This window comes from Babylonia areolata, chromosome 16 (genome assembly GCF_041734735.1).
Source record: "Babylonia areolata isolate BAREFJ2019XMU chromosome 16, ASM4173473v1, whole genome shotgun sequence".
NCBI classification, from domain to species: domain Eukaryota; kingdom Metazoa; phylum Mollusca; class Gastropoda; order Neogastropoda; family Buccinidae; genus Babylonia; species Babylonia areolata.
Genome location: NC_134891.1, coordinates 11,743,069 through 11,770,568, shown reverse-complemented (window position 1 = coordinate 11,770,568; position 27,500 = coordinate 11,743,069). Strand labels below are relative to the sequence as shown.

Sequence of the window (27,500 nt, the reverse complement as noted above, 5' to 3'; positions counted from 1 at the left end):
CCATACTTACCAAACAATTCAGGTTTCAGTGCTTCCGTTTCGCCAAGGGCTGTGTGTGACGCATTTTTTCTGTAAACTGATCACGAACAGGTGGCTAAACTGTATCGACTTTTGATTTGATATCGCATCCGAAGGCGGCGATTATGGTAATTGTATCAGGGAGACAAGGGAAGGATAGAATGATGGAGAGAGAGAGAGAGACGGGTGTGTGTGGGGGGGGGGGAGGACGCGGGGGAACGGGTTAAGAAAAAAAAAAAAAACACTTTATCTCCAGGCCTCCAGGCCTTAGGAATGGCTTTAGACTTACCCTATGGGGGTAGATCTAGATTAATCCCCACCACCACCACCACCACACCCCCCCCCACCCCCGTTTTTACCAGATCTACCCCCTCCTCTTTTTTTAAGAAATACCGAAAAAGGCACACAGAGGTACAAATCGAAAGATATATGACAAGGTAGGAGGGGGGTCATTTTAGGATACCTCAAAATTGCCCCTCCTCTTAATGCAGATTAAACCCTGGGGGGCAATTCTGGTGTTGTTCACATATACCCCCGGAGGTACGTCTTTGAATCTTGGAATATATCCGGCGGTAGTAGTAGTAATTTCAGCATATCCCAGAATTAACCCCACCCCCACCCCCCAACAAAGTAAAAGCGTGTGTGTGTGTTGTGTGTGTGTGTGTGTGTGTGTGTGTGTGTGTGTGTGTGTGTGTGTGTGTGTGTGTGTCTGTCTGTCTGTTTCTGTGTGTGTGTGTGTGTGTGTGTGTGTGTGTGTGTGTGTGTGTGCGCGCGTGTGAGTGTGTGTGTCTGTTTCTGTGTGCGAGTGTGTCGCTGCGTGTGAGTGTGTGTGTAAGTGTGTGTGTGTGTTTGTGTGGCTGTGTGTGGCTGTGTGTGTGTTTGAGTGCGTGTGTAAGTGTGTGTGTGTGTGTGTGTGTGTGTGTCTGTGTCTGTGTCTGTATGTGAGTGTGCACTGCGTGTGAGTGTGTGTGTAAGTGTGTGTGTGTGTAAGTATGTGTGTGTGTGTGTCTGTGTGTGTTTGTGTGTGTGTGTGTGTGTGTGTGTGTCTATCTGTATGTGTGTGTGTGTGTGTGTGTGTGTGTGTGTCTTGTGTCTGTGTCTGCGCTGCGCAAAATACACCAATCTATCAAAATCATGACCAAAAGAGAATGATAACGAATATGACAGAACGCAAAATTATTTGGGAACCTATAGTCACGTTAACTGATGATGAAGAAAACTGGTTTTTCTTTTTTCTTTTTTTCTTTTTTAAATTTAATTATTTCATTTTTACATTATGTGTAGATAGCGATATGGTCCTGACAGTATGAGCAACATAACAACGTAATATGAACACACACACACACACACACACACACACACACACACACACACACACACACAGAGGCGCATACGCGCACATAATAACGCATACGCACACACACACGCACACACACACACGCACGCACGCACGCACACACACACACACACACACACACACACACACCATGGAAACGGTGCAAATACACTTTCTTATTGTTTTCTTCTCCTGAAAACACTTGATCATTCATTCAGTGAGTAAGATACATCAGAATCACCTTTCCGCTTTGAAAACAAAGCATACAAAACCTTTTTTCTGAAAGAGAGAGAGAGAGAGAGAGAGAGAGAGAGAGAGACCTGGGCAAGAAAAAAGCGACTGTTAGGCAGAGGACACAATAAACAATAGAGCACACGTTTGAAATGAAACCAGAAAAAGAAGAAAGCACATCAATAAAATAACATCAGCAATAAAAAAAATGTGAAAAACCGAACAAAAAAAAAAGGCATAGATACAGACACACACGCACGCACGAATGGGCGTGTGCAAACGCACACACAAACACACACCCACTCTCTCTCTCTCTCTAACACACACACACACACACACACACACACATACACAAGCTCGAACGCACGATCACACACAACCTAAACTTCTACTTGAGTGGTGGTCCGGGTGTTGGTCTTTCTCTTGAGATGATAAACCAAGGTCCCAAGGTCCCGTGTATGTGCACAGCCTTCACTCTTAGCGCACGTAAAAGAACCCACGGCATCAAAAAAGGGCTGTCCCCGAAAAAATCATGTTAAAACAAACAAAAACACTTTGATTGTAAAAACAAGCACACGTGCAGACTGACAACAACCAAAAAGAAAAAAAAAAAAAAAGAAAAAAAAAGAAAAGAAATGGTGACACCACGCTGTAGCGCTCTTCCCGGAAAGACCAGCCGAAATTTCAGACAGAGAAATTTGTTGAAAAATGAAAGTAAAACAATACACAGATTTTTTTTTAAAAAGGAAAAAAAATGAAATAAATAACACAACACAACACAAAAAGAAACTCTTAGAAGTACATACCCATGACATAATCGTATTCAGCAACGTCACAATCTTATCATGACGTAATCGCAATCATCAACGTCACAATATTATCATGACATAATCGGAATCATCAACGTCACAATCTTATCATGACGTAATCGCAATCATCAACGTCACAATCTTATCATGACATAATCGTAATAATCAACGTCACAATCTATCATGACGTAATCGCAATCATCAACGTCACAATCTTACCATGACATAATCTTAATCATCAACGTCACGATCTTATCATGACGTAATCGCAATCATCAACGTCACAATCTTATCATGACATAATCGTAATCATCAACGTCACAATCTTCGTCGTCAGTTTCCTCGTGACAATGAAATACACACATCTTTATCGTCATCATCATAACCGCCATTATCAACATCTTCATCATCGCCGTCGTCGCAGGCCTACATACATCTTCATTGTCATCATCATGACCACCATTGTCAACGTCGTCATCATCGTCGTCGTCGTCGCCATTGTCATACAAAAACATTCTTTACCTTCTAGCGCCACAGCCACTCAGAGGAGAAAAGTTCCAGCAACGTACTGACAGAACAAGTCAGGGAATATATAATCTACATTGATTGTAAAACACACACACACACACACACACACACACACACACACACACACACATATATATATATATATATATATCCCAATCAGATCAATGAAGAATATATAAAACTGTAACTATTATATATATCAAATCAAAGAGATCGAATAATAATAATAATAATAATAATAATGGTAATAATAATCATCATCATCATAATCATCAAACACACACACACACACACACACACACACACACACACACACACGACGACGACGACGACGACACACACACACACACGACGACGACGAAAGCGCGCACGCGTCAGTCTCTATCGTCAAATCTTTCGAAGACATGAGAAAAACCACAGCAAAGATTGTACCTGTGACAGCCAGTGATTTCTGCTGAATATGAGTGCAATGGCTTACACATATGGGTATTTGCAATACTCTCTTTTCCACGTGGAAGAGAGACTGTGGCAAAAACCCACAGAGTGCAGAAATTATAATTTTATGTCGTTACACTTTTTTTTTCAATTATGCATCATGATCATGCATTGTGATTATGCATTATGATTATGCGCCATTGTAGGTTCGATCCCCGACAGGGCCGGGCGTTTTGGGCCCGTGGCTGACTCCTACCCAGAGCTGAGTAAAGGAGGGGGAGGGGCTGGGTGTGTGGGGGGGGGGGGGGAGGGGGGGGGGCACTAAGTTGCACATTTTATGCTCAAACTTTCCCTCCGTCGAAGGCAATGTCGGATAGTCATACTTTAAGAAGTCCCGAAAACGGAATATGGCTGCCTACATGGCGGGGGTAAAAACGGCCATACACGCAAAAGCCCTCTCGTGTACATACGAAGGGGGCGCAGGAAAAAAAAAAAAAAAAACAAAAAAACTCTGAGAAGGACGATAGAGTGAAAGAAAAAGAAAAGAAAAAAAGAACAGATGCAAAGACAGAAGCATAGCAACTGAAAAGGAAAACTTTAGTTGACTTACTGTTATATCAACGACTAGGCGTTTTTGCGAATCAGAGGAAACAATATCATCTTGTATGACAGGAACATTTCCCTCAAAATAATAATAATAACAACAACAACAGTAATAATGATGATGACGATGATGAAGGTGATAATAATAACAATAATAATAAAAATATTATTATAATAATAATAATAATAATAATAATAAAAATTTATTACTATTATTATCATCATCATCATCATCATCATTATCATTATTATTATTATTATCAATAGTCTATTAATAGTAGTTTTCGCTTTCAATTGTCAGTAAGTCACCCGCGGTAATACAATGATAACAGACTATCTAACATTTGTAACAAATGAACACAATAAACAGTACAATATATATATATATATATATATATATATATATATATATATATATATATAATATCTCTATAAATATTATGCAATACTCTGAAAAATAAACAGGCTAGTTATAAACCCAAGCTCTACTCTGAACGTGTGCAATTCATGTGAACTGACAAAAAAAAATTTGTGCGTCTGCTCTTGCGGTGCCATCTCATCTCAAAGATGTACACAGAGGTTCAAAGAGAGAGAGAGAGAGAGAGACAGATACAGAGACACGGATAAAAGGAGGTCAGCAGAGAGAGAACCAAAGAGCATGGGAGGGTGTTGAAAAACGGATAAAGGGAGGTAAATGGAGAAACACAGTGCCAGGGAAGGTGGGGGAACATAATGCACAGACTGAACGCGGTTGTCCGGCCTTGACAGCCCACCAAATACCACAGGAGTGAAAAAAATAGAATAAAATAAAATAAAATAAAATAAACGTACTTGTGTAGTTGGGGTTCATTTGGTGTGAGCTGACCGCCTCTTTCTTCCTTACTCTCAACAATAAAAGCATGCACAAGCATGCACGTACAAATGCAATAACCATCGCACACGCGTACGCGCACATAGACACAGACACACACACACGCACACACACACACACACACACCTGGAACCTACCCCAGAATGATTCCCATCACGACACCAACGGGTCAGCAGAATCAGTGGAATTCAAAACACACTGTTTGTTGAAGGACATAGACATCCCATTCAGAATTCACTCTTCTCTAGATCATCAGAGATCAAAAGACCTATGGACACAGATCGTTTTCTTTTCAATCGCCAAAGACGTGGAACAAGCTCCCTGATAACCTCCGTCATTCTGATTCCCTCGCATCTTTTAAATCTCGTCTCAAAACTCACCTTTTCCCTCAGCAATAAGTTCAATTGTGGCAGGTCCACTTCCTTTGCGTTAGCTGTGCTTTGCTTGACTATGTGTGTATACATATGTATGTGTACATAACTACATGCATATATATGAATGTGTATTGTGTGTTTATGTAAGTTTGTGCCTGCCTATGTGTGCGTATGTGTTAGGGTAGCTGTTAGATACACATGTATGTTAAAATGTATGTATGCAGCGTGTGTGTGTGTGTGTGTGTGTGTGTGTGTGTGTGTGTGTGTGTGTGTGTGTGTAGTCACATTTTGGTGTGTGTATGTAACATAGATATGATGTATTATGTTAACAAAAGCGTTTTTGTAAAGCACCTAGAGCAGATTTCTGGATAGTGTGCTATATAAGTATCCATTATTATTATTATTATTATCAGTACACTGAAGATACACAACAACAACAACAACAGCAACAACGACTACAACAACAATGAAATCCTCCAAGGACCAGTCCGATCCAAGCAGAATGTTCTACATGGTAGTGATAAGAAACGGGCGCAACAGCCGAGTGGTTAAAGCGTTGGACTTTCAAACTGAGGGTCCCGGGTTCGAATCTCGGTGGCGCCAGGTGGGTAAAGGGTAGACATTTTTCCGATATCCCAGGTCAACAGGTGTGCAGACCTGCCAGTGCCTGAAACTCCCTTCGTGTGTATAGGCACGCAGAATATCAAATACGCATGTCAGCGTTCGGTGGTTTATGGAAACAAGAACATACCCAGCATGCACACCCCTGAAAACGGAGTATGGCTGCCTACATGACGGGGTAAATAAACAAAACGGTCATACACGTAAAATGTTAAATGTTACTTGTTTGTCTGAGTGTGTAGGTGTGCGTGCTTGAAATCTGATTGAATGACACAAGAAACGAATGATGAACGCCCAATGGCAGCCGTCAGTCGGCTCTACTCAGGTAGGAAGCCTGTTGTGGTAATAACCCCGTGTTTGTAAAGCGCTTACAGCTTGGTCTCCGACCGAGGATAGGCGCTATATAAGTATCAATCAATCAAAAAACTCAAGGGAGAGCTGGGCAGTACAAGGTCTTCAGAGAAGAAGACCCCCTGAGTCAAGTGTTTCGGCCCTTAGCTCCTTTCACTCTAAGGGGGCCGGGCCGCACCCAGGTCATGACTCCTGGATGCCCTTGTATTGCCGTCTTTCTTTTCTTCCTTGGTCCTCAGCAGGTTCGAACCCGCACCTCCAGGGGGGTCGCCACTTCAGGACTGAGTCACCTTCTCTGGCAGACGTTTTAACCACTGAGCCATCGTACGCCTAGTTCGACCAGATCCAGCTGGAACTCTTTTCTGCTGCTTCTGCCTTTGTCTTAAGAGCCCATGTCCTCCCTCTGTCAGAAATCGACAGCTGTTTCATGAGGTTGTAGGCAGATGCGCCAACTAACCCCCTTGCACCAATCTCTATGGCAAGGACTTTGGCTTGGAAGCCAGATTCTCCACAGGCTGCTGGCTAGGCTAGTATACTTCTCGGTCTTGTAGATGTGGGCTTCTTTCATTCTGCTTACGTATGGCACAGTGAGCTCGATCAGAATCGCTTGTTTCGTTGCCTTGGAGTGGAGTACTATGTCAGGTCTCATGCCGCTCTTGCTGATGATTTCCTGGTGTTTCTTTCCCTCTGGTAGGTCAACTGTGCATTCCCAGGTATCCTTCAGTCCTGGGAGACTATGAAGCTGCGTGCTCTGGGTGCATGATATTTCTGGCGCACTGTCGGTAGTGGCTTAATTAACAGGCCTATCCTATCCCAGAGTGGCATTCTCTACCCCACACACAGTTCGCGCAGACCACGTCTCTTGTCCAAGATATTGTAACATTACACCCTGATCCCCTCCTTCAAACATCTCAGCAGGCGCAAAGGTTTGTAAGATCATCATTCCGTCTTCAGATCTTATCGATCATTCTCTATCTCTCTTTAATTTTATTTATATATATATATATATATATATATATATATATATATATATATATATATATATATATATATATATTTGCATACTTTTATCCATCGATTCCTCTCTATACATCAATAATTTTTTTCTCAAAAAAAATATGAAAGTAAGCATATAATCCAGCATCTCTAATAAAAACAAAACAAACAAACATAAATAGATACAGAACTGTTAATATCATTCACAGCGAATCCGCATTCCCTTCATCAAAAACTGTTCTGAATAGAAATATCTAAAACAAACACACACAAACACAAACCAACTCAAACTTCAGTGCAAGTTTCGGTTTCCAGGGGATGATCAGAACGTGCAGACAGATCCATATACGTTACACCACATCTGCAGTTAAAGACATAAAAAATAGCAGATGCCTGGCTTCCGCTGTAAACCTAGCACACTGACCGGGCCTTGAAATCAAACTAAAGAAAACAAAGCGTCTGGACAGGATGTTTGAGTATCAAAATGTCAATTCAAAATATATCATAGTAATAATAATAATAATAATAATAATAATAGTAAAATAGTAGTAGTAATAATAATAATAACGTTCACTTAAGTGTCAACACTCACGGCCCAATATTCCATCAACCATCCAGATCCAACGGGAAAAAAAAACAATGGACGAAACAACAAGCAACTAGCTAGATGCTATAACGCACTCTCCAGTATTCAAAGTCAGTCCCGACAACCAGTCTCTCAAGGGTTCAGAGTCAGTCACAACAACGACACTCTGACTCTCATCAGTTCAAGTCGGTCACAACAACCGGTCTCTCACTGTTTCAGAGTCAATCAAAACATCTGGTCTGTCTAGTTTCAGAGTCAGTCAAAACATCTGGTCTCACTGTTTCTGAGTCAGTCAAAACATTCAGTCTCTCGTGGTTTCAGAGTCAGTCAAAACATCTGGTCTGTCTAGTTTCAGAGTCAGTCAAAACATCTGGTCTGTCTGGTTTCAGAGTCAGTCAAAACATCCAGTCTCTCACTGTTTCAGAGTAAGTCAAAAAAATATGGTCTCTCATGGTTTCAATCAGTTACAAAAACAACAATCTGACTCGCAAAGTTTTCAGAATCAGCCATAACAACAACAGTGTGACTACTACAATTTCAGAGTCAGTAAAAACCAGTCTCATACGTTCAGAGTCAGTCACAAACATGCGGTCTCTCATGAGTTCAGAGTCAGTCACAACATCCGGTCTCTCATTGGTTCAGAGTCAGTCACAACATCCGGTCTCTCACTGGTTCAGAGTCAGTCACAACATCCGGTCTCTCACTGGTTCAGAGTCAGTCACAACATCCGGTCTCTCACTGGTTCAGAGTCAGTCACAACATCCAGTCTCTCACTGGTTCAGAGTCAGTCACAACATCCGGTCTCTCACTGGTTCAGAGTCAGTCACAACATCCGGTCTCTCACTGGTTCAGAGTCAGTCACAACATCCGGTCTCTCATTGGTTCAAAGTCAGTCACAACATCCGGTTTCTCACTGGTTCAGAGTCAGTCACAACATCCAGTCTCTCATTGGTTCAGAGTCAGTCACAACATCCAGTCTCTCACTGGTTCAGAGTCAGTCACAACATCCGGTTTCTCACTGGTTCAGAGTCAGTCACAACATCCAGTCTCTCATTGGTTCAGAGTCAGTCACAACATCCAGTCTCTCACTGGTTCAGTCAGTCACAACATCCGGTCTCTCACTGGTTCAGAGTCAGTCACAACATCCAGTCTCTCACTGGTTCAGAGTCAGTCACAACATCCAGTCTCTCACTGGTTCAGAGTCAGTCACAACATCCAGTCTCTAATTGGTTCAGAGTCAGTCACAACATCCCGTCTCTCACGTTTCCAAGTCTGTCACAAAAACTGGTCTCTCGTGGTTCTAGAGCCGTACGGGTGAAGCAGAGCAGGTCACTCTCCAGGGCTTCATTTCACACTTCGTCCTCAGCCTCCCCAGCCGTCGTGTCATTGTCAGTGTCATTTTCATCCACGTCCTCCTCCTCCTCTTCCTCCTCCTCTTCTTCTTCCTCCTCCCCCTCCTCCTCCTCCTCGTCCTCATCCTCGTCCTCCTCTTTCTCCGCCGCGGAGTCCTCCAGTTCCGAGGAGTTCAGGTCCTCGATGGAATCGTCGGACACAGGCTGGGGGGTCTTCTTCAGGTCGGGGCCTGTCTTGAGGGTCTGCAGGGAGATGGTCTCCGTCTGCTGGGTCTCGATGGTCACCTCAGACCGTCTGCTGGTGGAAGCCGTCACCACCCGCTTCCTCTCCATGTCCGGGGTGCTGGTGGCCCGCGGCACAGACCCCCCGCCGCCCTGCCCGCTCAGCCCCGAGAAGTCCGAGGCGGCTCCAGGAGGTGGAGGGGGAGGGGGAGCAGCAGAGGGAGGAGGGGCAGCAGCGCCGGGGGCAGGGTGCTGGGGGTGAGGAGGGGGAGGGTACTGGGGGTAGGGGTAGGGCGGCCAGTACGGGTAGGGAGGCATCTGCGGGTATCCCATTCCGCTGGCGTAGAACTGGGCGTAGTCGTATCCGGGTCCGTACAGGGGCGGGAAGAGGGCGTGCGGCGGGTACTGCGGCTGGCTGTAGGCGCCGTGCTGCTGCTGGTGCGGGTGGTGCAGGCCTGCAAAGCTGCCCCCGCCCAGCCCCAGCCCCAGCCCGAACGGCGTTACAGAGGACCGGCTGCTGCTCAGGCTGCGCAGCCGCTGCTGGCTAAGTGGCGCCAGACGGGGCAGCTTGCGGCGACGGCTGCGGCCCGGGTGGCTCCTGGCGTCCGTGCCGCTGACGGAGCCGCCGAGCAATGGGTCACAGCCGGGGATGGAGGAGGATGACCCGCCCCTCCGGAACACCGCCGTATCCCCGCCGCCCTGAAGCGACGCCTTGCTCTGCAGTGACGACTCGGAAGCACGTCTAGCGGCGGCGGCGGCGGTGTCGCCGTTGTCGGGCTTGATGGGGCGGAAGCCCACCCCGGACAGCAGCGGGCCCAGGATGGGTCGGATGATGTTTCGCTTCTTTCTCCGCTTCCGGCGTCGTCGGCGCCGCCTCCGCCAGCCTTCGAACTGCGACCCGTTGTTGGAGGAGTTGTCGCGCTCCATGAAGACGTAGTGGCCCTTGCCGCGGATGTCGGCGTACTGGTGGGAACCCTGGGACAGTCTCCGGGACATGAGCGAGGCCACGTCTGCAACACGCACCACACAGCCAGGGGGCTTTTATTTGCTGGATGTCGCTTTGAAGTCAGCGAACAATCAAAACAAAAACATGGAGGTCTGCTTTTACTCTTCACCGTTTTTTGATTTTGTGTGTTGTGCTGTGCTTTGCTGTGCTGTGCTGCGTTGTGTTGTGCTGTGTTGTGTTGAGTTGTGCTGTGCTGTGTTGTGATGTGCTGTGCTTTGTTGCGTTGTGTTGTGTTGTGTTGTGCTGTGCTGAGCTGTGTTGTGTTGTGTTATGTTGATGCACTGTGTTTATATCGTATTGTTTTTTGTTATTGTTTTTGTGTGTGTGTGTGTGTGTGTGTGTGTGTGTGTGTTTTACTTATTTATCTATTTATTTATTCATCTTTTTCTTCTCTTTTTTTTTTCTTTTCTTTTGCAATATTTCTCTGTGAAATTCGTGACACTCTCGTCGGGGAAAGCACGTCTGCCGCACTGCAGCACCAAACTTTTTTTCTTCTTTTTTTTCTGTCAGCAAGTGCGTTTGTTTCACTATCGATCGCCTCAAAGAAATAGAAGCAGAGAGAGGGAGCGGCCGCAAATCTAACATGAAAGGTAGAGCACGATGCTTTGCAAATCAAACAAATATCGGCATCATTTCCAAACCAACATTGCGCAAATTTCTTCAAAACGGAACAGAGTCTCTGTGGGCCTTTCCAAATACAATAGACCGAGCAACACACTAGACGCCACGTTCTTGGCATCAGAGATCTTTTCCCATCCCTCTTGCGGCCAGTCAGTGGCGGCTGTGTGTGTTTGTGTGTATGTGTGGGTCTGTGCTTTTGAGTGCGTTTGTGAATGCGCGAGAGTGAAATTGTACACAAGTGTCAGGAGAGATATGTGTACGTGTGTGTGTGTGTGTGTGTGTGTGTGTGTGAGGGGAGGTGGGAGTGCGGGGGGAGGTGGGGTAGAGGATGAGGTATGTGAGTGTATGCATGCCTACACTGTGGGAGCAACAGGATATTGGAACGTGTATATATATATATATATATATATATATATATATATATATATATCTTTGTATGTACGTGTGTGGGGTTGGGGGTGGGAGATATGGGCGTATGTGTGTGTGCTTGTACAAGTAAGTGTTCATCTCTGTGAGTGTGTGTTTGTGTGTGTGTGTGTGTGTGTGCCGTGGAAGCTGCGATACGTAGACTAGAAATGAGTGTGTGGAGGAGGGGGTAGAGGAGGTGCAAGGTAATGTGTGTGTGTGTGTGTGTGTGTGTGTGTGTGTGTGTTGGAGCTCATGTACGTTTATATGTATTTGACTGTGCTTTCATATGTGCTTGTACAAGTAAGTGTTCATCTCTGTGAGTGTGTGTTTGTGTGTGTGTGTGTGTGTGTGCCGTGGAAGCTGCGATACTTAGACTAGAAATGAGTGTGTGGAGGAGGGGGGTAGAGGAGGTGCACGGTAATGCGTGTGTGTGTGTGTGTGTTGGAGCTCATGTACGTTTATATGTATTTGACTGTGCTTTCATATATGTGAAACTGCATGTCTGGTGCATTTCTGTTATGCATGTGTGGGTGTATGTGTGAATGTGTGTCTTCATATTTTACATTTATTTGCTTATTTATCACCATTGTTGTCTTATTTATTTATTTATTTATGTTTTATTATTATCATTTTATTAGTATTACTAATATTATTACTACTACCTTTTTCTATATTATAATTATTATTTATTTATTTATTTATTTATTTATGCAAGCTTATCTATTATTTATTCCCCCGTTTTTTTTGTTTTTGTTTTTTGTTTTTGTTGTTTTTGTTTTGTTTTTTGTTTTGTTTTGTTTTTCTGTTCTCAAGGCCTGACTAAGCGCGTTGGGTTACGCTGCTGGTCAGGCATCTGCTTGGCAGATGTGGTGTAGCGTATATGGTTTTGTCCGAACGCAGTGACGCCTCCTTGAGCTACTGAAACTGAAACTGAAACTATCAGAGTGCATTTTTCTACAGGAATTTTGACAGCTACGCCCCTTTTGTCGCCGTGCATGAGTTAAACGTTTACGTGCGCTAAATGCATGCTGCCCACAGGACCTCCTCGGTTTATCGTCTCATCGGAATGACTAGCGTCCAGACCACTCAAGGTCTAGTGGAGGGGAAGAAAATTCCGGCGAGAGTGGGATTCGACCCCGAGACCTCGCTTCCTAGGCGCCGGGACGCTTCAGCACCCGGGCCACCATGAACTGCACTAGCCATTGACAGAAGACTGCTGTCAAGCGCCAGCTGACGGTCGGACAAAGCGGACACGACTAACACCTTCACAGACTGGGTGACAGTGCACTGTGCTCAAGAGTCCCCAGGCGCTGGAGAGTCGGGGGGCGGGGGACGGGGGCGTGCGGGTGTGGCTGGGAGGAGAGGGTGACGAGGGAGGAGAAGGGTGTGGTGGTCACGTGCCACGCCCCCATACCCTAGCTCCTGGGTGGGTTGCACGTGGCGACGATCTTTGCAGCGTTAGTTTTGCTTGGAGTTAAGAATGTGCTTAAGCGGATGGAATCTACCGTGGAGTTAGGTAACTTAGCGATTCTGATTGAGCTCACTGTGTCATACGAAAGCAGAATGGAGGAAGCCCACATTTACAAGACCGAGAAGTATGCTAGACTAGCCAGTAACCTGAGAGAATCTGGCTTCCAAGCCAAGGTCCCTACCATAGAGATTGGTGCAAGAGGGTTTGTCTGCCCACAGCCTCATGAAACAGCTGTCGATTTCTGGCAGAGAGAGGACATGGGCTCTCAAGGCAATGGCAGAAGCAGCAGAAAAGAGTTCCAGCTGGATCTGGTCGAGGAGGAATGAAAGTAAACTTCATAAGGATTAAATTTTCCCTACTCAAACTAGGTATACGATGACTCAGTGGTTAAAACGTCTGCCAGAAAAGGTGACTCAGTCCTGAAGTGGCGACCCCCCAGGAGGCGCCGATTCGAACCTGCTGAGGACCAGGAAAAGAAGGAAAAGGCGGCAATACAAGGGCATCCAGGAGTCATGACCTGGGTGCGGCCCGGCCCCCTTAGAGTGTAAGGAGTTAAGGGCCGAAACATATGACTGATCGGGGGCTTCTTCTCTGAAGACCTTGTACTGTCCAGCTCTCCCTTGAGTTTCTTATCACTGCTTGCAGTTAAGAACGTGCTTAAGTGGATGGAATCTACCGTGGAGTTAGGTAACATTCTTAACTCGAAGCAAGCTTAGAGCTGCTACGTTCGCTCGTGCAAACCCCCACCCCCACCCCCAGTCCTGCTTTCAGCAGCACCGGTCAGCTTTCCCCCACTGGTCAGTTTTGGGCAACGCAGACACGCACCTGTCCACAGGTATAATCCTGATATTGTTCACCACATGCATGCACGAGACACAAAACGGCCTCCTCTCTCTGGAGTCGGTAATCTCTCCCTCGCCAAACTTCATGTCCCTCTCTCCAGATCTTGAGCAGAACAAACAGTTCTACAGAACAGTGTTCTTTCTTTTTCGTCTTCTTCGTCTTCTTTTCGCCCTTTTCGAAGGGCAATGTACGACAATGTAAATATAAATAACGACATTAATCAAAATACATCAAAGGAGGATACCAACTGGACTGGAGTTTAAAATTTCCAAAAACTTTCAAAGCAGTGAATAATCATTCAAAATCTTTTCAATGGATACTGGAATATTGGTAGAAAAGTCATCAGCTACATCTTTTGGAATTAACTGTCTTATGCTTGGACAATGAATGAGTAGATGGCTTACAGCGGTCACTCAACGACAAAAAACAAGCAGTATAATCACGTGGCCAAAACATTGTGTTCCAGACAGTAACCCTTCACCTCAACCCCTAAAACTGAGTATTAACACATTTCAAGAAACTCTGACAACACCACTTATTCTTGTCAAAGACACAGAAGAAATAATTGACCACACACAAAAAAATGGTGAGATGAATGTTTTTGACACATTTCTGATGCAAACATGAAAATTAAAAAAATTCTAGAAAAGATCACGACGTCGATGGTCAAACGCGAGAGGTTTTGGCGAGTGCGAAAGTGTGTGTAAGTGTGTGTGTGTACCTTCGTGTTTATCGCTGTTAATGTACCGACGCGTTCAGTTTTACTTTGTCTGCAGACTGTCCTGTTAGTTGTCATGAAAATACAACTGCTCCTTTCAAAACAGAATACTAGAATTTAAGAGGAAGAAGTTAAAGACTATGACAATGATAATGAAGATCATGATAATACCGGTATGGTAGTGATAATGATGGGCGAACGGGGTTAGGGAGGGGGGGTCGTAGGAGAAGGAAGGTGTGTGTGTGTGTGTGTGTGTGTGTGTGTGTGTGTGTGTGTGTGTGTGTGTGCGCGCGCGCGCGCGCGTGTAAGTGGGGTTAAGGGGAGGGGGAGGAGGAGGAGTTCGGAATCAAACCACACAAAAACAGACACACACAAAACAAACCACACCAACAGAACAACGTCTCCTTGACCAGTACGTCCGGCAGAAGAAAAATCACTGTGCGTCGTTTCGGGTGGGGGCGGGGGGGTAGGGGGGGGGGGCGGAAGAACCTGCCTCCTGTCCGGGCGTCAACTTTTCGTCTTTCTTGTTTTCTTCTTTTTTTCCGATAATTAATGTTGATCTTATTGTATGTCTTTTGGCGTATATGTATTATAATGTCAAAGATGATTTCTTTGACTATCCCACACACAGAATCCACACACTCACATCAGAGCAAGCTAAATCTCAGATAACTCCAAACTCATGTATAATGTTAAAATATTCACTGAAATTGTCCATGAAAACCGATTATTCAGACAAAGAAGTATTTGGAAGAATACTACTTTGAATACATTTAGAAACAATGTATTAATCGAAAACTGACATGTTATATTTAAAAAAAATAAAAACAAAACAGAACAGCGTCACGCAGACAAGCCATACCAGAATCGGAAAAGCGCCGGAGGTGGGCCGCGGAGGGGTGGACCAGCCCTACAGGGAGGCCCCGCGGAGGAGGAGGAGGAGGAGGAGGCCGGGGACCGGGACCGCGGAGAGGGGCGGTGGGGGAGAAGGTGCTGACGTGGGACATGTTGGAAGCCATGCTGTGCAGATCAAACTTCATCCCTGTGTGGTGCGGGAAGTGGGATGGGAGAGAGAGAGAGACAACAGACAAAATATAGCTTACTGAACTGGGTTATTTGCCCATGTCAAAAGGGAACGGTGGGGAAGGGAGGAAAATCAGACGAAAGAAGATAGCGTACATTGCATGCCAAAGGTGTTGAATTACATTATCCATCCATGTAGCACGATCTTAACTGGAATGCCTAATCTTTGTAATTCGCGACTTTCATCGAGTATTTCACGTTTGATAGCAATAACGCTAATCTGAACATAGATGGTCGTTCATAGATTTTTTTTTTAAAGAATAAACTGTTATCTAACCTGTTGGTATGTTGGACAAATGAGCATGAAGTGGATTTCTGATTCATAGACACCCTCACAGAAAGGACAACCCAAACATTTCTCCTTAGCCTCGCGGAAACGGTTCAAATGACATTTTAATGGTGAAACACCAAGCCTTATTCTTGTTAAATATTTTCTGACTGCGTTATTCTTTACAACCACTGAAGTGGGGGGAGGGGACACACACACACACACACACACACACAAACATACACACACACACACATCATCATCATCATCATCATCACCACCATCACCACGACCACCACAACCATCATCATCATCATTATCACCATAATCATCATCATCATCACCACCACAACCACCACCACCACCACAACCATCATCACCATTATCACCATCATCATCATCACCACAACAACCACCACCACCACAGCCATCATCATCTTTATCATTATCACCATCATCATCATCATCATCATCACCACCACAACCACCGTCACCCCTCAACCTCCAAGCACCCACTCACCAACCACCTCTCCCCCCCTAGCCCCCACCCCCTGCTTGGTAATACTGATTATTTGAGTCTTTAAGCAATTTCTTAAATCGATTTTTGGATACATTTTCTATAATACTGTGTGTGTGTGTGCATGAATGAAACGATATTACCGTTATTAGTAGAGGTTGTAACCCATTTTCAATGGCGACATTACCATTAGTAGATGCTGTAACCCATTTTCAATGGCGACATTACCATTAGTAGATGCTGTAACCCATTTTCAATGGCGACATTACCATTAGTAGATGCTGTAACCCATTTTCAATCGCGACATTACCATTAGTAGATGCTGTAACCCATTTTCAATCGCGACATTACCATTAGTAGATGCTGTAACCCATTTTCAATGGCGACATTACCATTAGTAGATGCTGTAACCCATTTTCAATGGCGACATTACCATTAGTAGATGCTGTAACCCATTTTCAATGGCGACATTACCATTAGTGGATGTTGTAACCCATTTTCACTGGTTTTCGACTCTTGTTTCGAATGTTATTATACACAATTCTGATACGGATTCAGTCATTAAACTAGTGCGTGGCCATCTTGCTTTCTCCTGCTCTTGGTCCCGCAAACCATGAAGATGTAAACAAAACAAAACAAATGAAAAATGCCGGCTTGAGACAATAAGTATCGGTTCGGGTTCAAGTCATGGGTTATTTCACGTCCTACTGTGCCTATTTCTTGATCAGAAGGGTCGCCTACATGCAATATGTCATTTCTCATACGACAGTATGACTCCACTGCAAAACACGCATTTAAATACGTGCAATAATTTGTATTGTATTGTATTGTATTACTCTTTTTTGTCACAACGATTTCTCTGTGTGTAATTCGGCTGCTCTCCCCAGGGAGAGCGCGTCGCTACACTAAGAGCGCCACCCTTTTTTTTTCTTTTTTTTTCCTGCCTGCACTTTTTTAAATTTGTTTTTCCTATCGAAGTGGATTTTTCTACAGAATTTTGCCAGGATCAACCCTTTTGTTGCCATGGGTTATTTTACGTGCGCTAAGTGCATGCTGCACACGGGACCTCGGTTTATCGTCTCATCCGAATGACTAGCGTCCAGACCACCACTCATGGTCGAATGGAGGAAGAATGGCGACTGTGCCGGTATTCGAACTAGTGCGCTCAGATTCTCTCGCTTCCTAGGCGGACGCGTTACCTCCAGGCCATCACTCTACATAGGACGGTAAAATGGGACATCACCCCTGTTTCACCTGCTCCTTGATCATGCCGCCACTCACGTAGGTCTCTTCACAGTTTGCCTTTTCATCCCGTTTCGCCTGCCCGCCATTCCCATCTCGCCTACTCCGTTTGTATGAATAGCCCGCTGGAGAGTTCCGCGGCCATCTGAGCGTGTAGCCATTCGGATGAGACGATAAACCGAGGTCCCGTGTGCAGCACGCACTTGGCGCACTGAAAAAGAACCCATGGCAATGTGTGTTCCTCCGGCAAAATCAAGTGAAAAAAAAAGGTACACAAATATAGAAGCAGGCACTCAAGGTCTATGAGCGTTTGGGAGTCTGTGACTGCTGTCAGGCAATCTGCTTACAAAAAGGGTGGGGTGGGCCCGTATTGGGGGTTGGTCCAAAACACAATGGACCCCCTCCTTCAAAAACTGAAATTGAATTGGAAAGTTAAATTGAAAAAAAACTGAAATTTTTTGAAACGGACCGAGGGGGTTCGTCTTTTGTGTGCGGGGGTTTGCTGACGGACGGGAGGGGCCCGGCGGCGGGCCCTTTTCGGGGGGGGCGTGTATTTGAAGCTTCATCTGGGGGGCCCCAAAGGGGGGCGCCCGGGGGGCGGGAAATTTTTTCCGGCCGGGGGGCCGCCGGCATTACTTGGGGGGGGGCCCGCCGGGCGACAAAGCGGGCCAAGGGGGCCCCAAGGAAAGGGGGCCGGGGGCCCCCCGGCCCTTTTTTTTTTGGGGCGGGGGCGGCTTTTCCCCCCATTGGGGCCCCGGGGTAAAAAGGGCGTAGGGGGGTTTTTCCGGGGGGGGGGGTTTGGTTTCCCCCCAAAAAGGTTTGGCAGCCATACTTTTTTTTGGGGCGGGGTTTTTGGGGGCATGCTGGGGGGGGGTTTTGGGGGGGCCAAACCCTAGGAACGGGAAGGGTTGAAGGGCGGTTTCGGGCGTTTGGGGGTTTAGGGGGGGGGGGGGTTTTTAAATTTTATTTAAAAATTTGTGCAAATACATGGAAAAAATTAGAAATAAGCAGATGCCCCATAATAATATAATTTTTTGTAATATTTAAAAAATAAAGATAAAAACTTTTAAGGTTTTGGAAATTTTTTTGAGGGGAAAAGAAAAAGGGAGGGGGGGAAAAAGCAAAAGAAGAGAGAGAATAGAGAGAAGAGGGGAGGAAAAAGGGGCCAAACAAAAGGGGGAAAAGACAAAAGGGGAAAAATAAAAAAGACGAAAGAAAGTAGAAGGGGGGAAAAAAAGGAAAAGAAAAAGGGGAAAAAAGGGGGAGGAAGAACAGAGAAAAGAGAGGGAGTAAAGCGAAGGAGAGGAGAAAAGGGGGAGAGAGAAAAAAAAGAAAAGAGAGGAGAAAAAAGAGGAGAGAGCAAAGGAGGGGAAAAATAATGGAAAGAAAGATGATAGGGAAAAAAACAAAAAAAAAAAGGAGAAAAAAAGAGAAGGAGAGAAAAAAAAACGGGAGAGGAAAGAGAAAAAAGAGAAAAGAAGGGGAGGAAGGAGAGGGGAAAAAAGGGGGAGGGGAAAAGAAGAAAAAAGAGAGAGGAGAAAAGGGCGCGAAAAAAGAGAGGGAGAAATAAAAGACCCCAAAGTGAATAGGGGGGAAAAAAAAAGGAAAAAAGAGGAGAAGTGAAGAAGGGGATGAAAAGGGAAAAGGAGCAAAACGAGAAAGAGAGAGAGAAAAAGGAGGGAGAAAGAGAGAGAAAAACAAGAGAGGGGAAAAAATGAGAAAAAAAACTAGATTTAGGGCCCCCCAAAAAAGGAAAAAAAGAAAAAAAAGGGGAAGAGAAAAAGGAGAGCAAAAGGGGGAGGCAAAGGAGAGGAAGGAGAAAAGGCGAGAGGAAAAGGGGGACGGGGAAAGAGGAATACGAAAAGAGAGAGAAAAAAAGGGGGGAAAAAATAAAAGGCCCCCGAACCGATAGAAAAACCCCCGAGGGCCCCCAAAAAAAGGGAAGGAAGAAAAACAAACGCAGACCCAAAGGGGAGAGACAAGAGGCGGGAAAAAAAGGCAGCCCGACGACCCGAGGATGGGGCCCCCCTTTCGGGGCCTCTCTAACTCCTCCCCACCCCCCTTTCTCTCCCCCCCTCCTTTTCCCACCTCCCCTCTTCCCCCAATTCCCCCCCCCCCCAACCCCCCCTTCTCCCCCCCTTTCCCCTTTCTCTCTCCCCTTTTCTCTCCCTCTCTCCCCTCCCTCCCCTTCTTTTCCCCCTTCTTTCCCCCCTCTCCTCCCCTCCCTCTCTCCCCTTCTTTTTCCCCCCCTCCCCCCTCCTCTCCTCCCCCTCCCAAACCCCGGGCCCCCCCCAAGGGGACCGGGAAGGCCCCGAGCCCGAGTCCGGCCAAGGGTAAGATTTGCGGGGCCGAAAGGTTTGGTTCCCCCAGGGGGCAGGGCTGGGGGCCCCGGCGGGCCGAACCATGCTGCTGCTGCTTCTGCTGCCTCCGCCACCGCCGACCAGGACGCTGTGGGTGACCGTTCTGTTGGTCAGGCATCTGCGAAGAGCAGTGTCGTTGTGTTGGGTGGATGTGTGGGTGGGTGGGTGGGTGGAGGGGTGGATGGGGGTGGAGGGGGGTGAGAAGGGAGGTAACTGGTGGAAAGGGAGAGGAGGTTAGAGCCATCACCACCACCACCACCCACCCACATACCCACCCACGGTGTAGTGGGGTGATGGATGACGGAATATATATACATGCACACACACACACACACACACACACACACACACACACACACACACAAGAAGAAGAAGAAAAGTAACAACAACAACAACAAGGAAGGAATTTGTCCGGAAACACAGGTGCGTATACGCACGTACATTAACGTTCTAAAATAAAATGCGCAAAAGAAGAAGAAACAGGAATAGCAGGAGAGAAAATAAAACGAAGAAGAAAATGGAGGAAAAGGAGAACATGATGCAGAGAAAAAAAAACGGCGAAGGAATAGAAGAATGAAGAACATGAACAAGGACAAGAACTACTACTACCACTACTACTACTACTACTACTACTACTGTTGCTACTAGTACTATCAACAACTACTACAGCAACAACAACAACTACTACTACGACTAACCACTACAGCAACAGCAACAGGAACGACAAGAGAAGACGAAAAACGACGAACACTCACGTCAAATAGTCATCCAGACTGGTGGTCCACTGGGTCTCACAGACGAAGATGTAGACGTGAATGGCAAAGGTGATGATCCCGAACGACAATGCCAGCGTCGAGAATACACCTGCCGGACATCAAACAGAATATACCTGCCGGTACATCAAACAGAATATACATGGTGGTCATCAAACACCTGGCGGTCATCAAACAGACTAAACCTGAAGATCATCAAGCAGAATACACCTGACAGTCATCAAACAGAACACACCTGGCGGTCATCAAACAGAATACACCTGGCAGTCATCAAACAGAACACACCTGCCGGACAGTATACAGAATACACCTGGCGGTCATCAAACACAAAGAATAGGGTTGTGAGACAGTAGAATCGTTGCTTTCTGGTCAGTACCACTACTACGACTACTGTTACTGTATGTTGTGCTAGTGTCTTAGTGTGTGTGCGTGTGCGCGCGCGTGTTTGTGTATGTGTGTGTGTCTGTGTGTCTGTCTGTGTGTTGGTCTGTCTCTGTTCGTTTCTATGTCTGTCTCTGTGTGACAATGTCTGTATATGTGTATGTGTATGCATATGCATGTGTGACTGCATATGAGCACGTGTATGCTGAAGGGTACTGACCATGTGTAAATACTAGCTGACTGTTTGTGTGAGCAGCAACAAATAACCGAACAATGAAATAGTGTTTTGATTGATTGTTTGTGTCAGCAACAAATAACCCAACAATAAAATTGTGTGTAACTGTTTTGATGAGCAACAAATAACCCAAGAATAAAACTATTATTGACCGTTTGTTTACGTGAGCGGCAAATAACCCAAAAACGTAGCTTTTTAGATTCTTTGTGTAAGCCCACCAAAACATTAGATCTGACTGATAGTTGGTTTTTTTGTTGTGTTTTTTGTGATGTTTCTTGTTTTTGTTTTTGTTTTGTTTTGTTTTTTGGTGGGGTTTTTTTACGCGAGTGACAAGCCACCGTACAACATAATAATTTTGTCACATTCTTTTTTTTTTTCTTTTTTTTTTAACTTGTAATTAGTTCCATGAAATCAGTACACAATATAACACCTTCACACATGCGATCTCACCGATCCCGATGATGAATTTTTTTAAACTTGTTATTAGTTCCATGAAATCGGTACACGGAGAGACGGGCACAATAGCCGAGTGGTTAAAACGCTGGACTTTCAATCTGAGGATCCCGGGTTCGAATCTCTGTAACGGCGCCTCGTGAGTAAAGGGTGGTGAATTTTCCGATCTCTCAGGTCAACATACGTGCAGACCTGCTAGTTCCTGAACCCCCTTCGTCTGTATACGCACACATAAGATCAAATACGCACGTTAGAGACCCTGTAATCCATGTCAGCGTTCGGTGGGTTTGGGGAAACCAAAACATACCCAGCATGCACAACCCCGAAAGCGGGTAATGGCTGTCTACATGGCGGCGTAAAACCGGTCATACACGTACAAAGCCCACTCGTGTACATACGAGCCGCAGCCCGCGAACGAAGAAAAAGAAGCAGCAGCAGTTACACGCAGCAAGTTACATCTTCACACACACGCGATCTCACCGATCCTGACGATGGTGCCACGGATCTTGGAGGCGGCCTTCTCGCCCACGAACTCCGGCACGTCCCGCTTGATGCGGACGAGGGTGAGCAGCCCCTTGCTGAGGAAGAACAGGCCCACGATCAGCACGCTCGCCACGGGCACCAGAACGAAGCCCGCCCGCACTGAGTGGTTGTGGTACCCGACGAAGCAGATGCCGCTGAGGTAGTCCCCGTCAATCTGGGTGGCCAGGTGTGGGTGGGTGGGGAATGCATTAAATGATGATGATGTTGACGATAATAATAACAATAATAATAATAAGAAGAAGAAAAACAACAACAATAATAATACTAATAATGATAATAATACTAAAAATGATAATAACTCAATCCAAAAAGAAGAAGATGATGATGGTGATGATGATAATAATAATGATAAGAAGAACAACAAAAGTAATAATATTAATAATGATAATAATACTAATAATGATAACAACTAAATACAAGAAGAAGAAGAAGAAGAAGAAGAAGAAGAAGAAGAAGAAGAAGAAGAAGAAGAAGAAGAAGAAGAAGAAGAAGAAGAAAAAAGAAGAAAGAAGAAGAAACAACAAACAACAACAACAACAACAACAACAACAACAACAACAACAACAACAACAACAACAACAACAACAACAACAACAACAACAACAACAAAAATGGAAATGTACATTGCACCTTAAAAAGATCAAGGTTATCTACAGAAACTGCCAAAAGGTGTATAAATACCAAAGAAACAATAATATGGTATGGTGGAAACGCAAAAACCAAATGACACCATATAACACACACACACACACACACACATCACACTCTCGCCCACCCACCGACCCACCCACCCCCACCGACAGAAAGCCCTGACCTCAGAGATGGCCAGACACACGATGGTGAGCACGAGAGCCCACATGTGGAGTGATGGCCTGGAGGTAACGTGTCCGCCTAGGAAGCGAGAGAATCTGAGAGCACTGGTTAGAATCACGGCACAGTCGCCAGTATTTTCTCCCCCTCCACTAGACCTTGAGTGGTGGTCTGGACACTAGTCATTCGGATGAGACGATAAATCCCGTGTGCAGCTTGCACTTAGCGCACGTAAAAGAACCCACGGCAGCTAAAGGGCTGTCCTTGGCAAAATTCTGTAGAAAAATCCACTTCGATGAACAAAACTGCATGCAAAAAAAAAATATATATATTATGAAAAAAATGGGTGGCGCTCTCAATGAAGCGACGCGCTCTCCCTGGGGTGAGCCGCCCATATTTCACACAGAGAACTCTGTTGTGACAAAAAAAAGAGTAATACAAATACAAATAACACACACACACACACACACACACACACACACACACACACACACAACCCCACCCCACACAACCCCCCACACCCACACCCACACAAACACAAAAGCCCTGACCTCAAAGATGGCCAGACACACGATGGTGAGCACGAGCGTCCACAACCCCCCCCCCCCCACTCCCCCTCACAACCCCACCCCCAATCCCCCACCACACCCACACACACCACCAACACACAAAAGCCCCTGACCTCAGAGATGGCCAGACACACGATGGTGAGCACGAGCGGGATGGACCAGCTGACCAGGTGGAAGTAGGCCGTCTTGGAGCTGAGGTCGTCGCGAGGGGTGCCCAGCGCGCGGAAGGTCACGTGCCAGGCGTAGCACAGCATGACGAACCACAGCAGGGCCGCCATGGTGAAGTAGTAGATCATCACGAACACCACCGTGCACGCCGCCGTTTCGCCTGACCTGTTGCAGGGGTCAAGGGGGTCAGTCAGTCAAGGTGATTTTCCAATGGTCTAAAAATAGGTGGATAGTGCATGTCTTTTTTGCGCCCCTTTGCTAACTGAAGCCAACGGAAGTGTTCAATCAGCCATTTGCTATTCGTGTCAGTATAGCGCGAAGCGATAACTTCATATATGTAGCCGAGCGCTCAGCTGGCTACGATGACTGCTTCACGGCAAGCTTTCACTTGCTCGTGGCGTTAGTTAAGCTGACATTCCTGTGTGTGCCTCCAAAGCAAGTTTGAGCAACGTGTCACTGCACTGTTTTCCTGTAATAACTTTGGTAAATAAACCATTGGTAGACATCAATCAAGACACAATATCTGGTATGTCGTTGGGGCAAGCATTACACGATTTCATCGAAGATACACGGTTACACTTAAAAAATTACCAACAACTTAGCAGACGACTTCCAACTGACGGTCAGATACGAGTATCAATATGGCGTCCAGTTGGCTTCAGCTTTCTTGGCAAATGAGCTGTCCATCTATTTGTATTCCCATATAAGAAGACCTGGAACATGCAGTTTAAACAACTTTTTTTTTTTAATGATGGTGCGAAATTCGAATGCCCCAAAAAACGAAAGGAAGTAAGAGAGAGGGTGATAAAGGGAGGGAGAGAGGGGGGGATAGAGAGAGAGAGAGAAAGGGATATAGATAGGGAGGGAAAGAGAGAGAGGGAGAGGAGATATAGAGGAGAGCGAAAGAGGAAGACAGAGAGAGAGACAGAGACAGAGAGACACAGACACAGACACAGAGAAGGAGCCTCCTGTCCATAGACACGAAATTCAGACAGCCAGTTCTGACTGACACTGTGGAGCCAATACATTCAAAGCAAGCAGTGTGTGTCAAAAATGAAACAATTTTGAACGCAGTCCTGTTGCTGTGGAAGAAGAAATGCGAAGCTAAAGGGGGAAATGGCAAGGGACGTAAGCCTGTATTGTATTGTATTGTATTGTATTGTATTGTATCACTCTTTTCATCTTGACAGATTTCTCTGTGTGAAATTCGGGCTGCTCTCCCCGAGGAGAGCGCGTCGTTACACTGAAAACGCCACACATTTTTTTTTGTTGTTGTTTTTTTTCCCTGTCTGCATTTGTTTTTTGTTTTGTTTTGTTTCGTTGTTTGTTTGATTGTTTTTCTACCAAAAGGACAACCCTTTGTCGCCGTTGGTTCTTTCACGTGCGCTAAATGCATGCTGCACACTGGACCTAGGTTTTTTTGTCTCATCCAAATGACTAGCGTCCAGACCACCGCTCAAGGTCTAGTGGCGGGGGTGAAAATACTGGCGACTGTAGCGGGATTCGAACCAGTGCGCTCTGATTCTCTCGCTTCCTATGCGGACGCGTTACTTCGAGGCCATCACTCCTCTCTCTCTCTCTCTCTCTCTCTCTCACACACACACACACACACACACACACACACTCTCTCTCTCTATCTCTCTCTCACACACACACACACACAGACACACACTCTCTCTCTCTCTCTCTCTCTCTCTCCCCTCTCCTTCCCTCACTCCATTCACAGTACCCTTCTGCCTGGCTGGCTTCCTTCCCCTGGCAACCTGACCGACAACGGTGTCATGCCATTTCGCCTGCGCGCGCGCGCGCGAGTATGCATGTGTGTGTGTTCTTGCACGCATGCACGTGTGTGTATGTGTTTAAAAACACAAAAAAAATCAAGTTTTAGTGGCAGCAGCAGCATAGTAGTAGTCGTAGAAGAAGAAGTAGCTAGCAGTAGTAGTTGCCAACGGCAACAGCAGTAGCAGTAGATGTAGTAGTTACTGCATTTGTTAATAAACAAATAAACAGACACACAAAGAATTAAGTCACACATACACACACAAAAAAGAAGAAATACATAAAAACACCAACAAATAACACCCACACACATGCAATGCACGTGCGCACGCATGCACGTGTAAAAGGGTTCGAGAGACACACAGAAAGGTAAAATATATGATTGGAAGACGGATGATGCACGCACTCTCACTCTCTCCTCGTACCGAGAAAGCAGGGCAACATGGAGTGGTTTTTATTGATGAGTGTTTACAAAAGAATATCACATAGCAACACTAACTCAGATCTGAGCCTAAGCATAAGCAGCACACAACCCTGCATTGAAGCAGCACACAGCAATCTTAACAGAGTCTACTTAGCAGCTCACCCTACTTACTTTTACACACGCACCCCCACTACCCACCCATACGCACGCACGCACCCACCTACTCCACCACCCCATCCCTGCCCCTCCCACGTCCCCCTCCCGCCCTTCCCTCCTCCCCCCCCCCCTCCTCCAAAAGGCCAGCTAGCCCCCTAGGCTGCAGCACTAAGAGCCAGTGCAATTTGGTCTCCTAGTTTGAGAGTCATCGTCCTTCACAAAAGACTAAGCTGCAATGAAGAAACCATTGATTCAGCTTTCACTTTGCTGTTAGCCCAACTGTAAACTTATGTCAATCCGTGTGTGTTTGGCGCGCACACACACATACACACATACACACCACCGCCCCCCTACACACATGCACACAGACACACACACACACACACACACACACACACACACACACACACACACACAGGCCTCACCCAAGCTGCGGTTCAGTCTTCCGTGCCGTGCCGTCCACCCTGCACACGATGTCCTCTCTGGCGTCCTCCGAAAACTGAGCCATCCAACCGACGGTGGCGAACAGGAAACACACGTTGATGAAGAAGAGGATGAGAGCTGGGTAGCGATTCGCGTTGTCCCAGTCGATGAGGAAGGTGATCTGCAACGTGAGGGCATGCTGCACAGCTGGACAAGTGCTTACAGTGGAGTGGTGGCCTAGAGGTAACGCGCCCACCTTGGAAGCAAGAGAATCTGAGCGCGCTGGTTCGAATTACGGCTCAGCCGCCGATATTTTCTCCCCCTCCACTAGACCTTGAGTGGTGGTCTGGACGCTAGTCATTCGGATGAGACGATAAACTGAGGTCCCGTGTGCAGCATGCACTTAGCGCGCGTAAAAGAACCCACGGCACCAAAAAGATTGTTCCTGGCAACATTCTGTAGAAAAATCCACTTCAATAGGAAAAACAAATAAAACTGCACGCAGGGAAAAAAAAGGGTGGTGCTGTAGTGTAGCGACGCGCTCTCCCTGGGGAGAGCAGCCCAAATTTCGCAGAGAAATCTGTGAGAAATACAAATACAATATTGTATTTCTTTTTATCACAGCAGATTTCTCTGTATGAAATTCGGGCTGCTCTCCTCAGGGAGAGCGCATCACAAAACTGAGAGTGCCACCCTTTTTTTATTATTCAAAAAAAGAAATTCTTTTCTGCCTGAATTTTTATTTGTTTTTCCCATCGAAGTGGATTTTTCAACAGAATTTTGCCAGGGATAACCCTTTTCTGGTCGTGGGTTCTTTAACGTGCGCTAAGTGCATGCAGCACCCACGAACTCGGTTTATCGTCTCATCCGAATGACTAGTGTCCAGACCACCACTCAAGGTCCAGTGGACGGGGAG

General features: G+C 45.9%; 1 protein-coding gene across 1 annotated transcript in view; it reads right to left on the bottom strand.

The window, feature by feature from the left end:
* Positions 1-7,239: 7,239 nt before the first annotated feature.
* The window catches only part of LOC143290751 (uncharacterized), a 33,368-nt gene continuing 13,107 nt past the window's right edge, over positions 7,240-27,500 (bottom strand). The window contains exons 7-14 of the mRNA XM_076600265.1: positions 26,587-26,765; positions 23,748-23,967; positions 22,193-22,409; positions 20,626-20,734; positions 19,790-19,988; positions 17,980-18,076; positions 15,263-15,442; positions 7,240-10,343 (exon numbers count right to left, since the gene is read on the bottom strand). Coding sequence (XP_076456380.1) covers positions 9,109-10,343; positions 15,263-15,442; positions 17,980-18,076; positions 19,790-19,988; positions 20,626-20,734; positions 22,193-22,409; positions 23,748-23,967; positions 26,587-26,765 — 2,436 coding nt within the window. The 3' untranslated portion in view covers positions 7,240-9,108. The remainder of the gene's footprint in view (positions 10,344-15,262; positions 15,443-17,979; positions 18,077-19,789; positions 19,989-20,625; positions 20,735-22,192; positions 22,410-23,747; positions 23,968-26,586; positions 26,766-27,500) is intronic.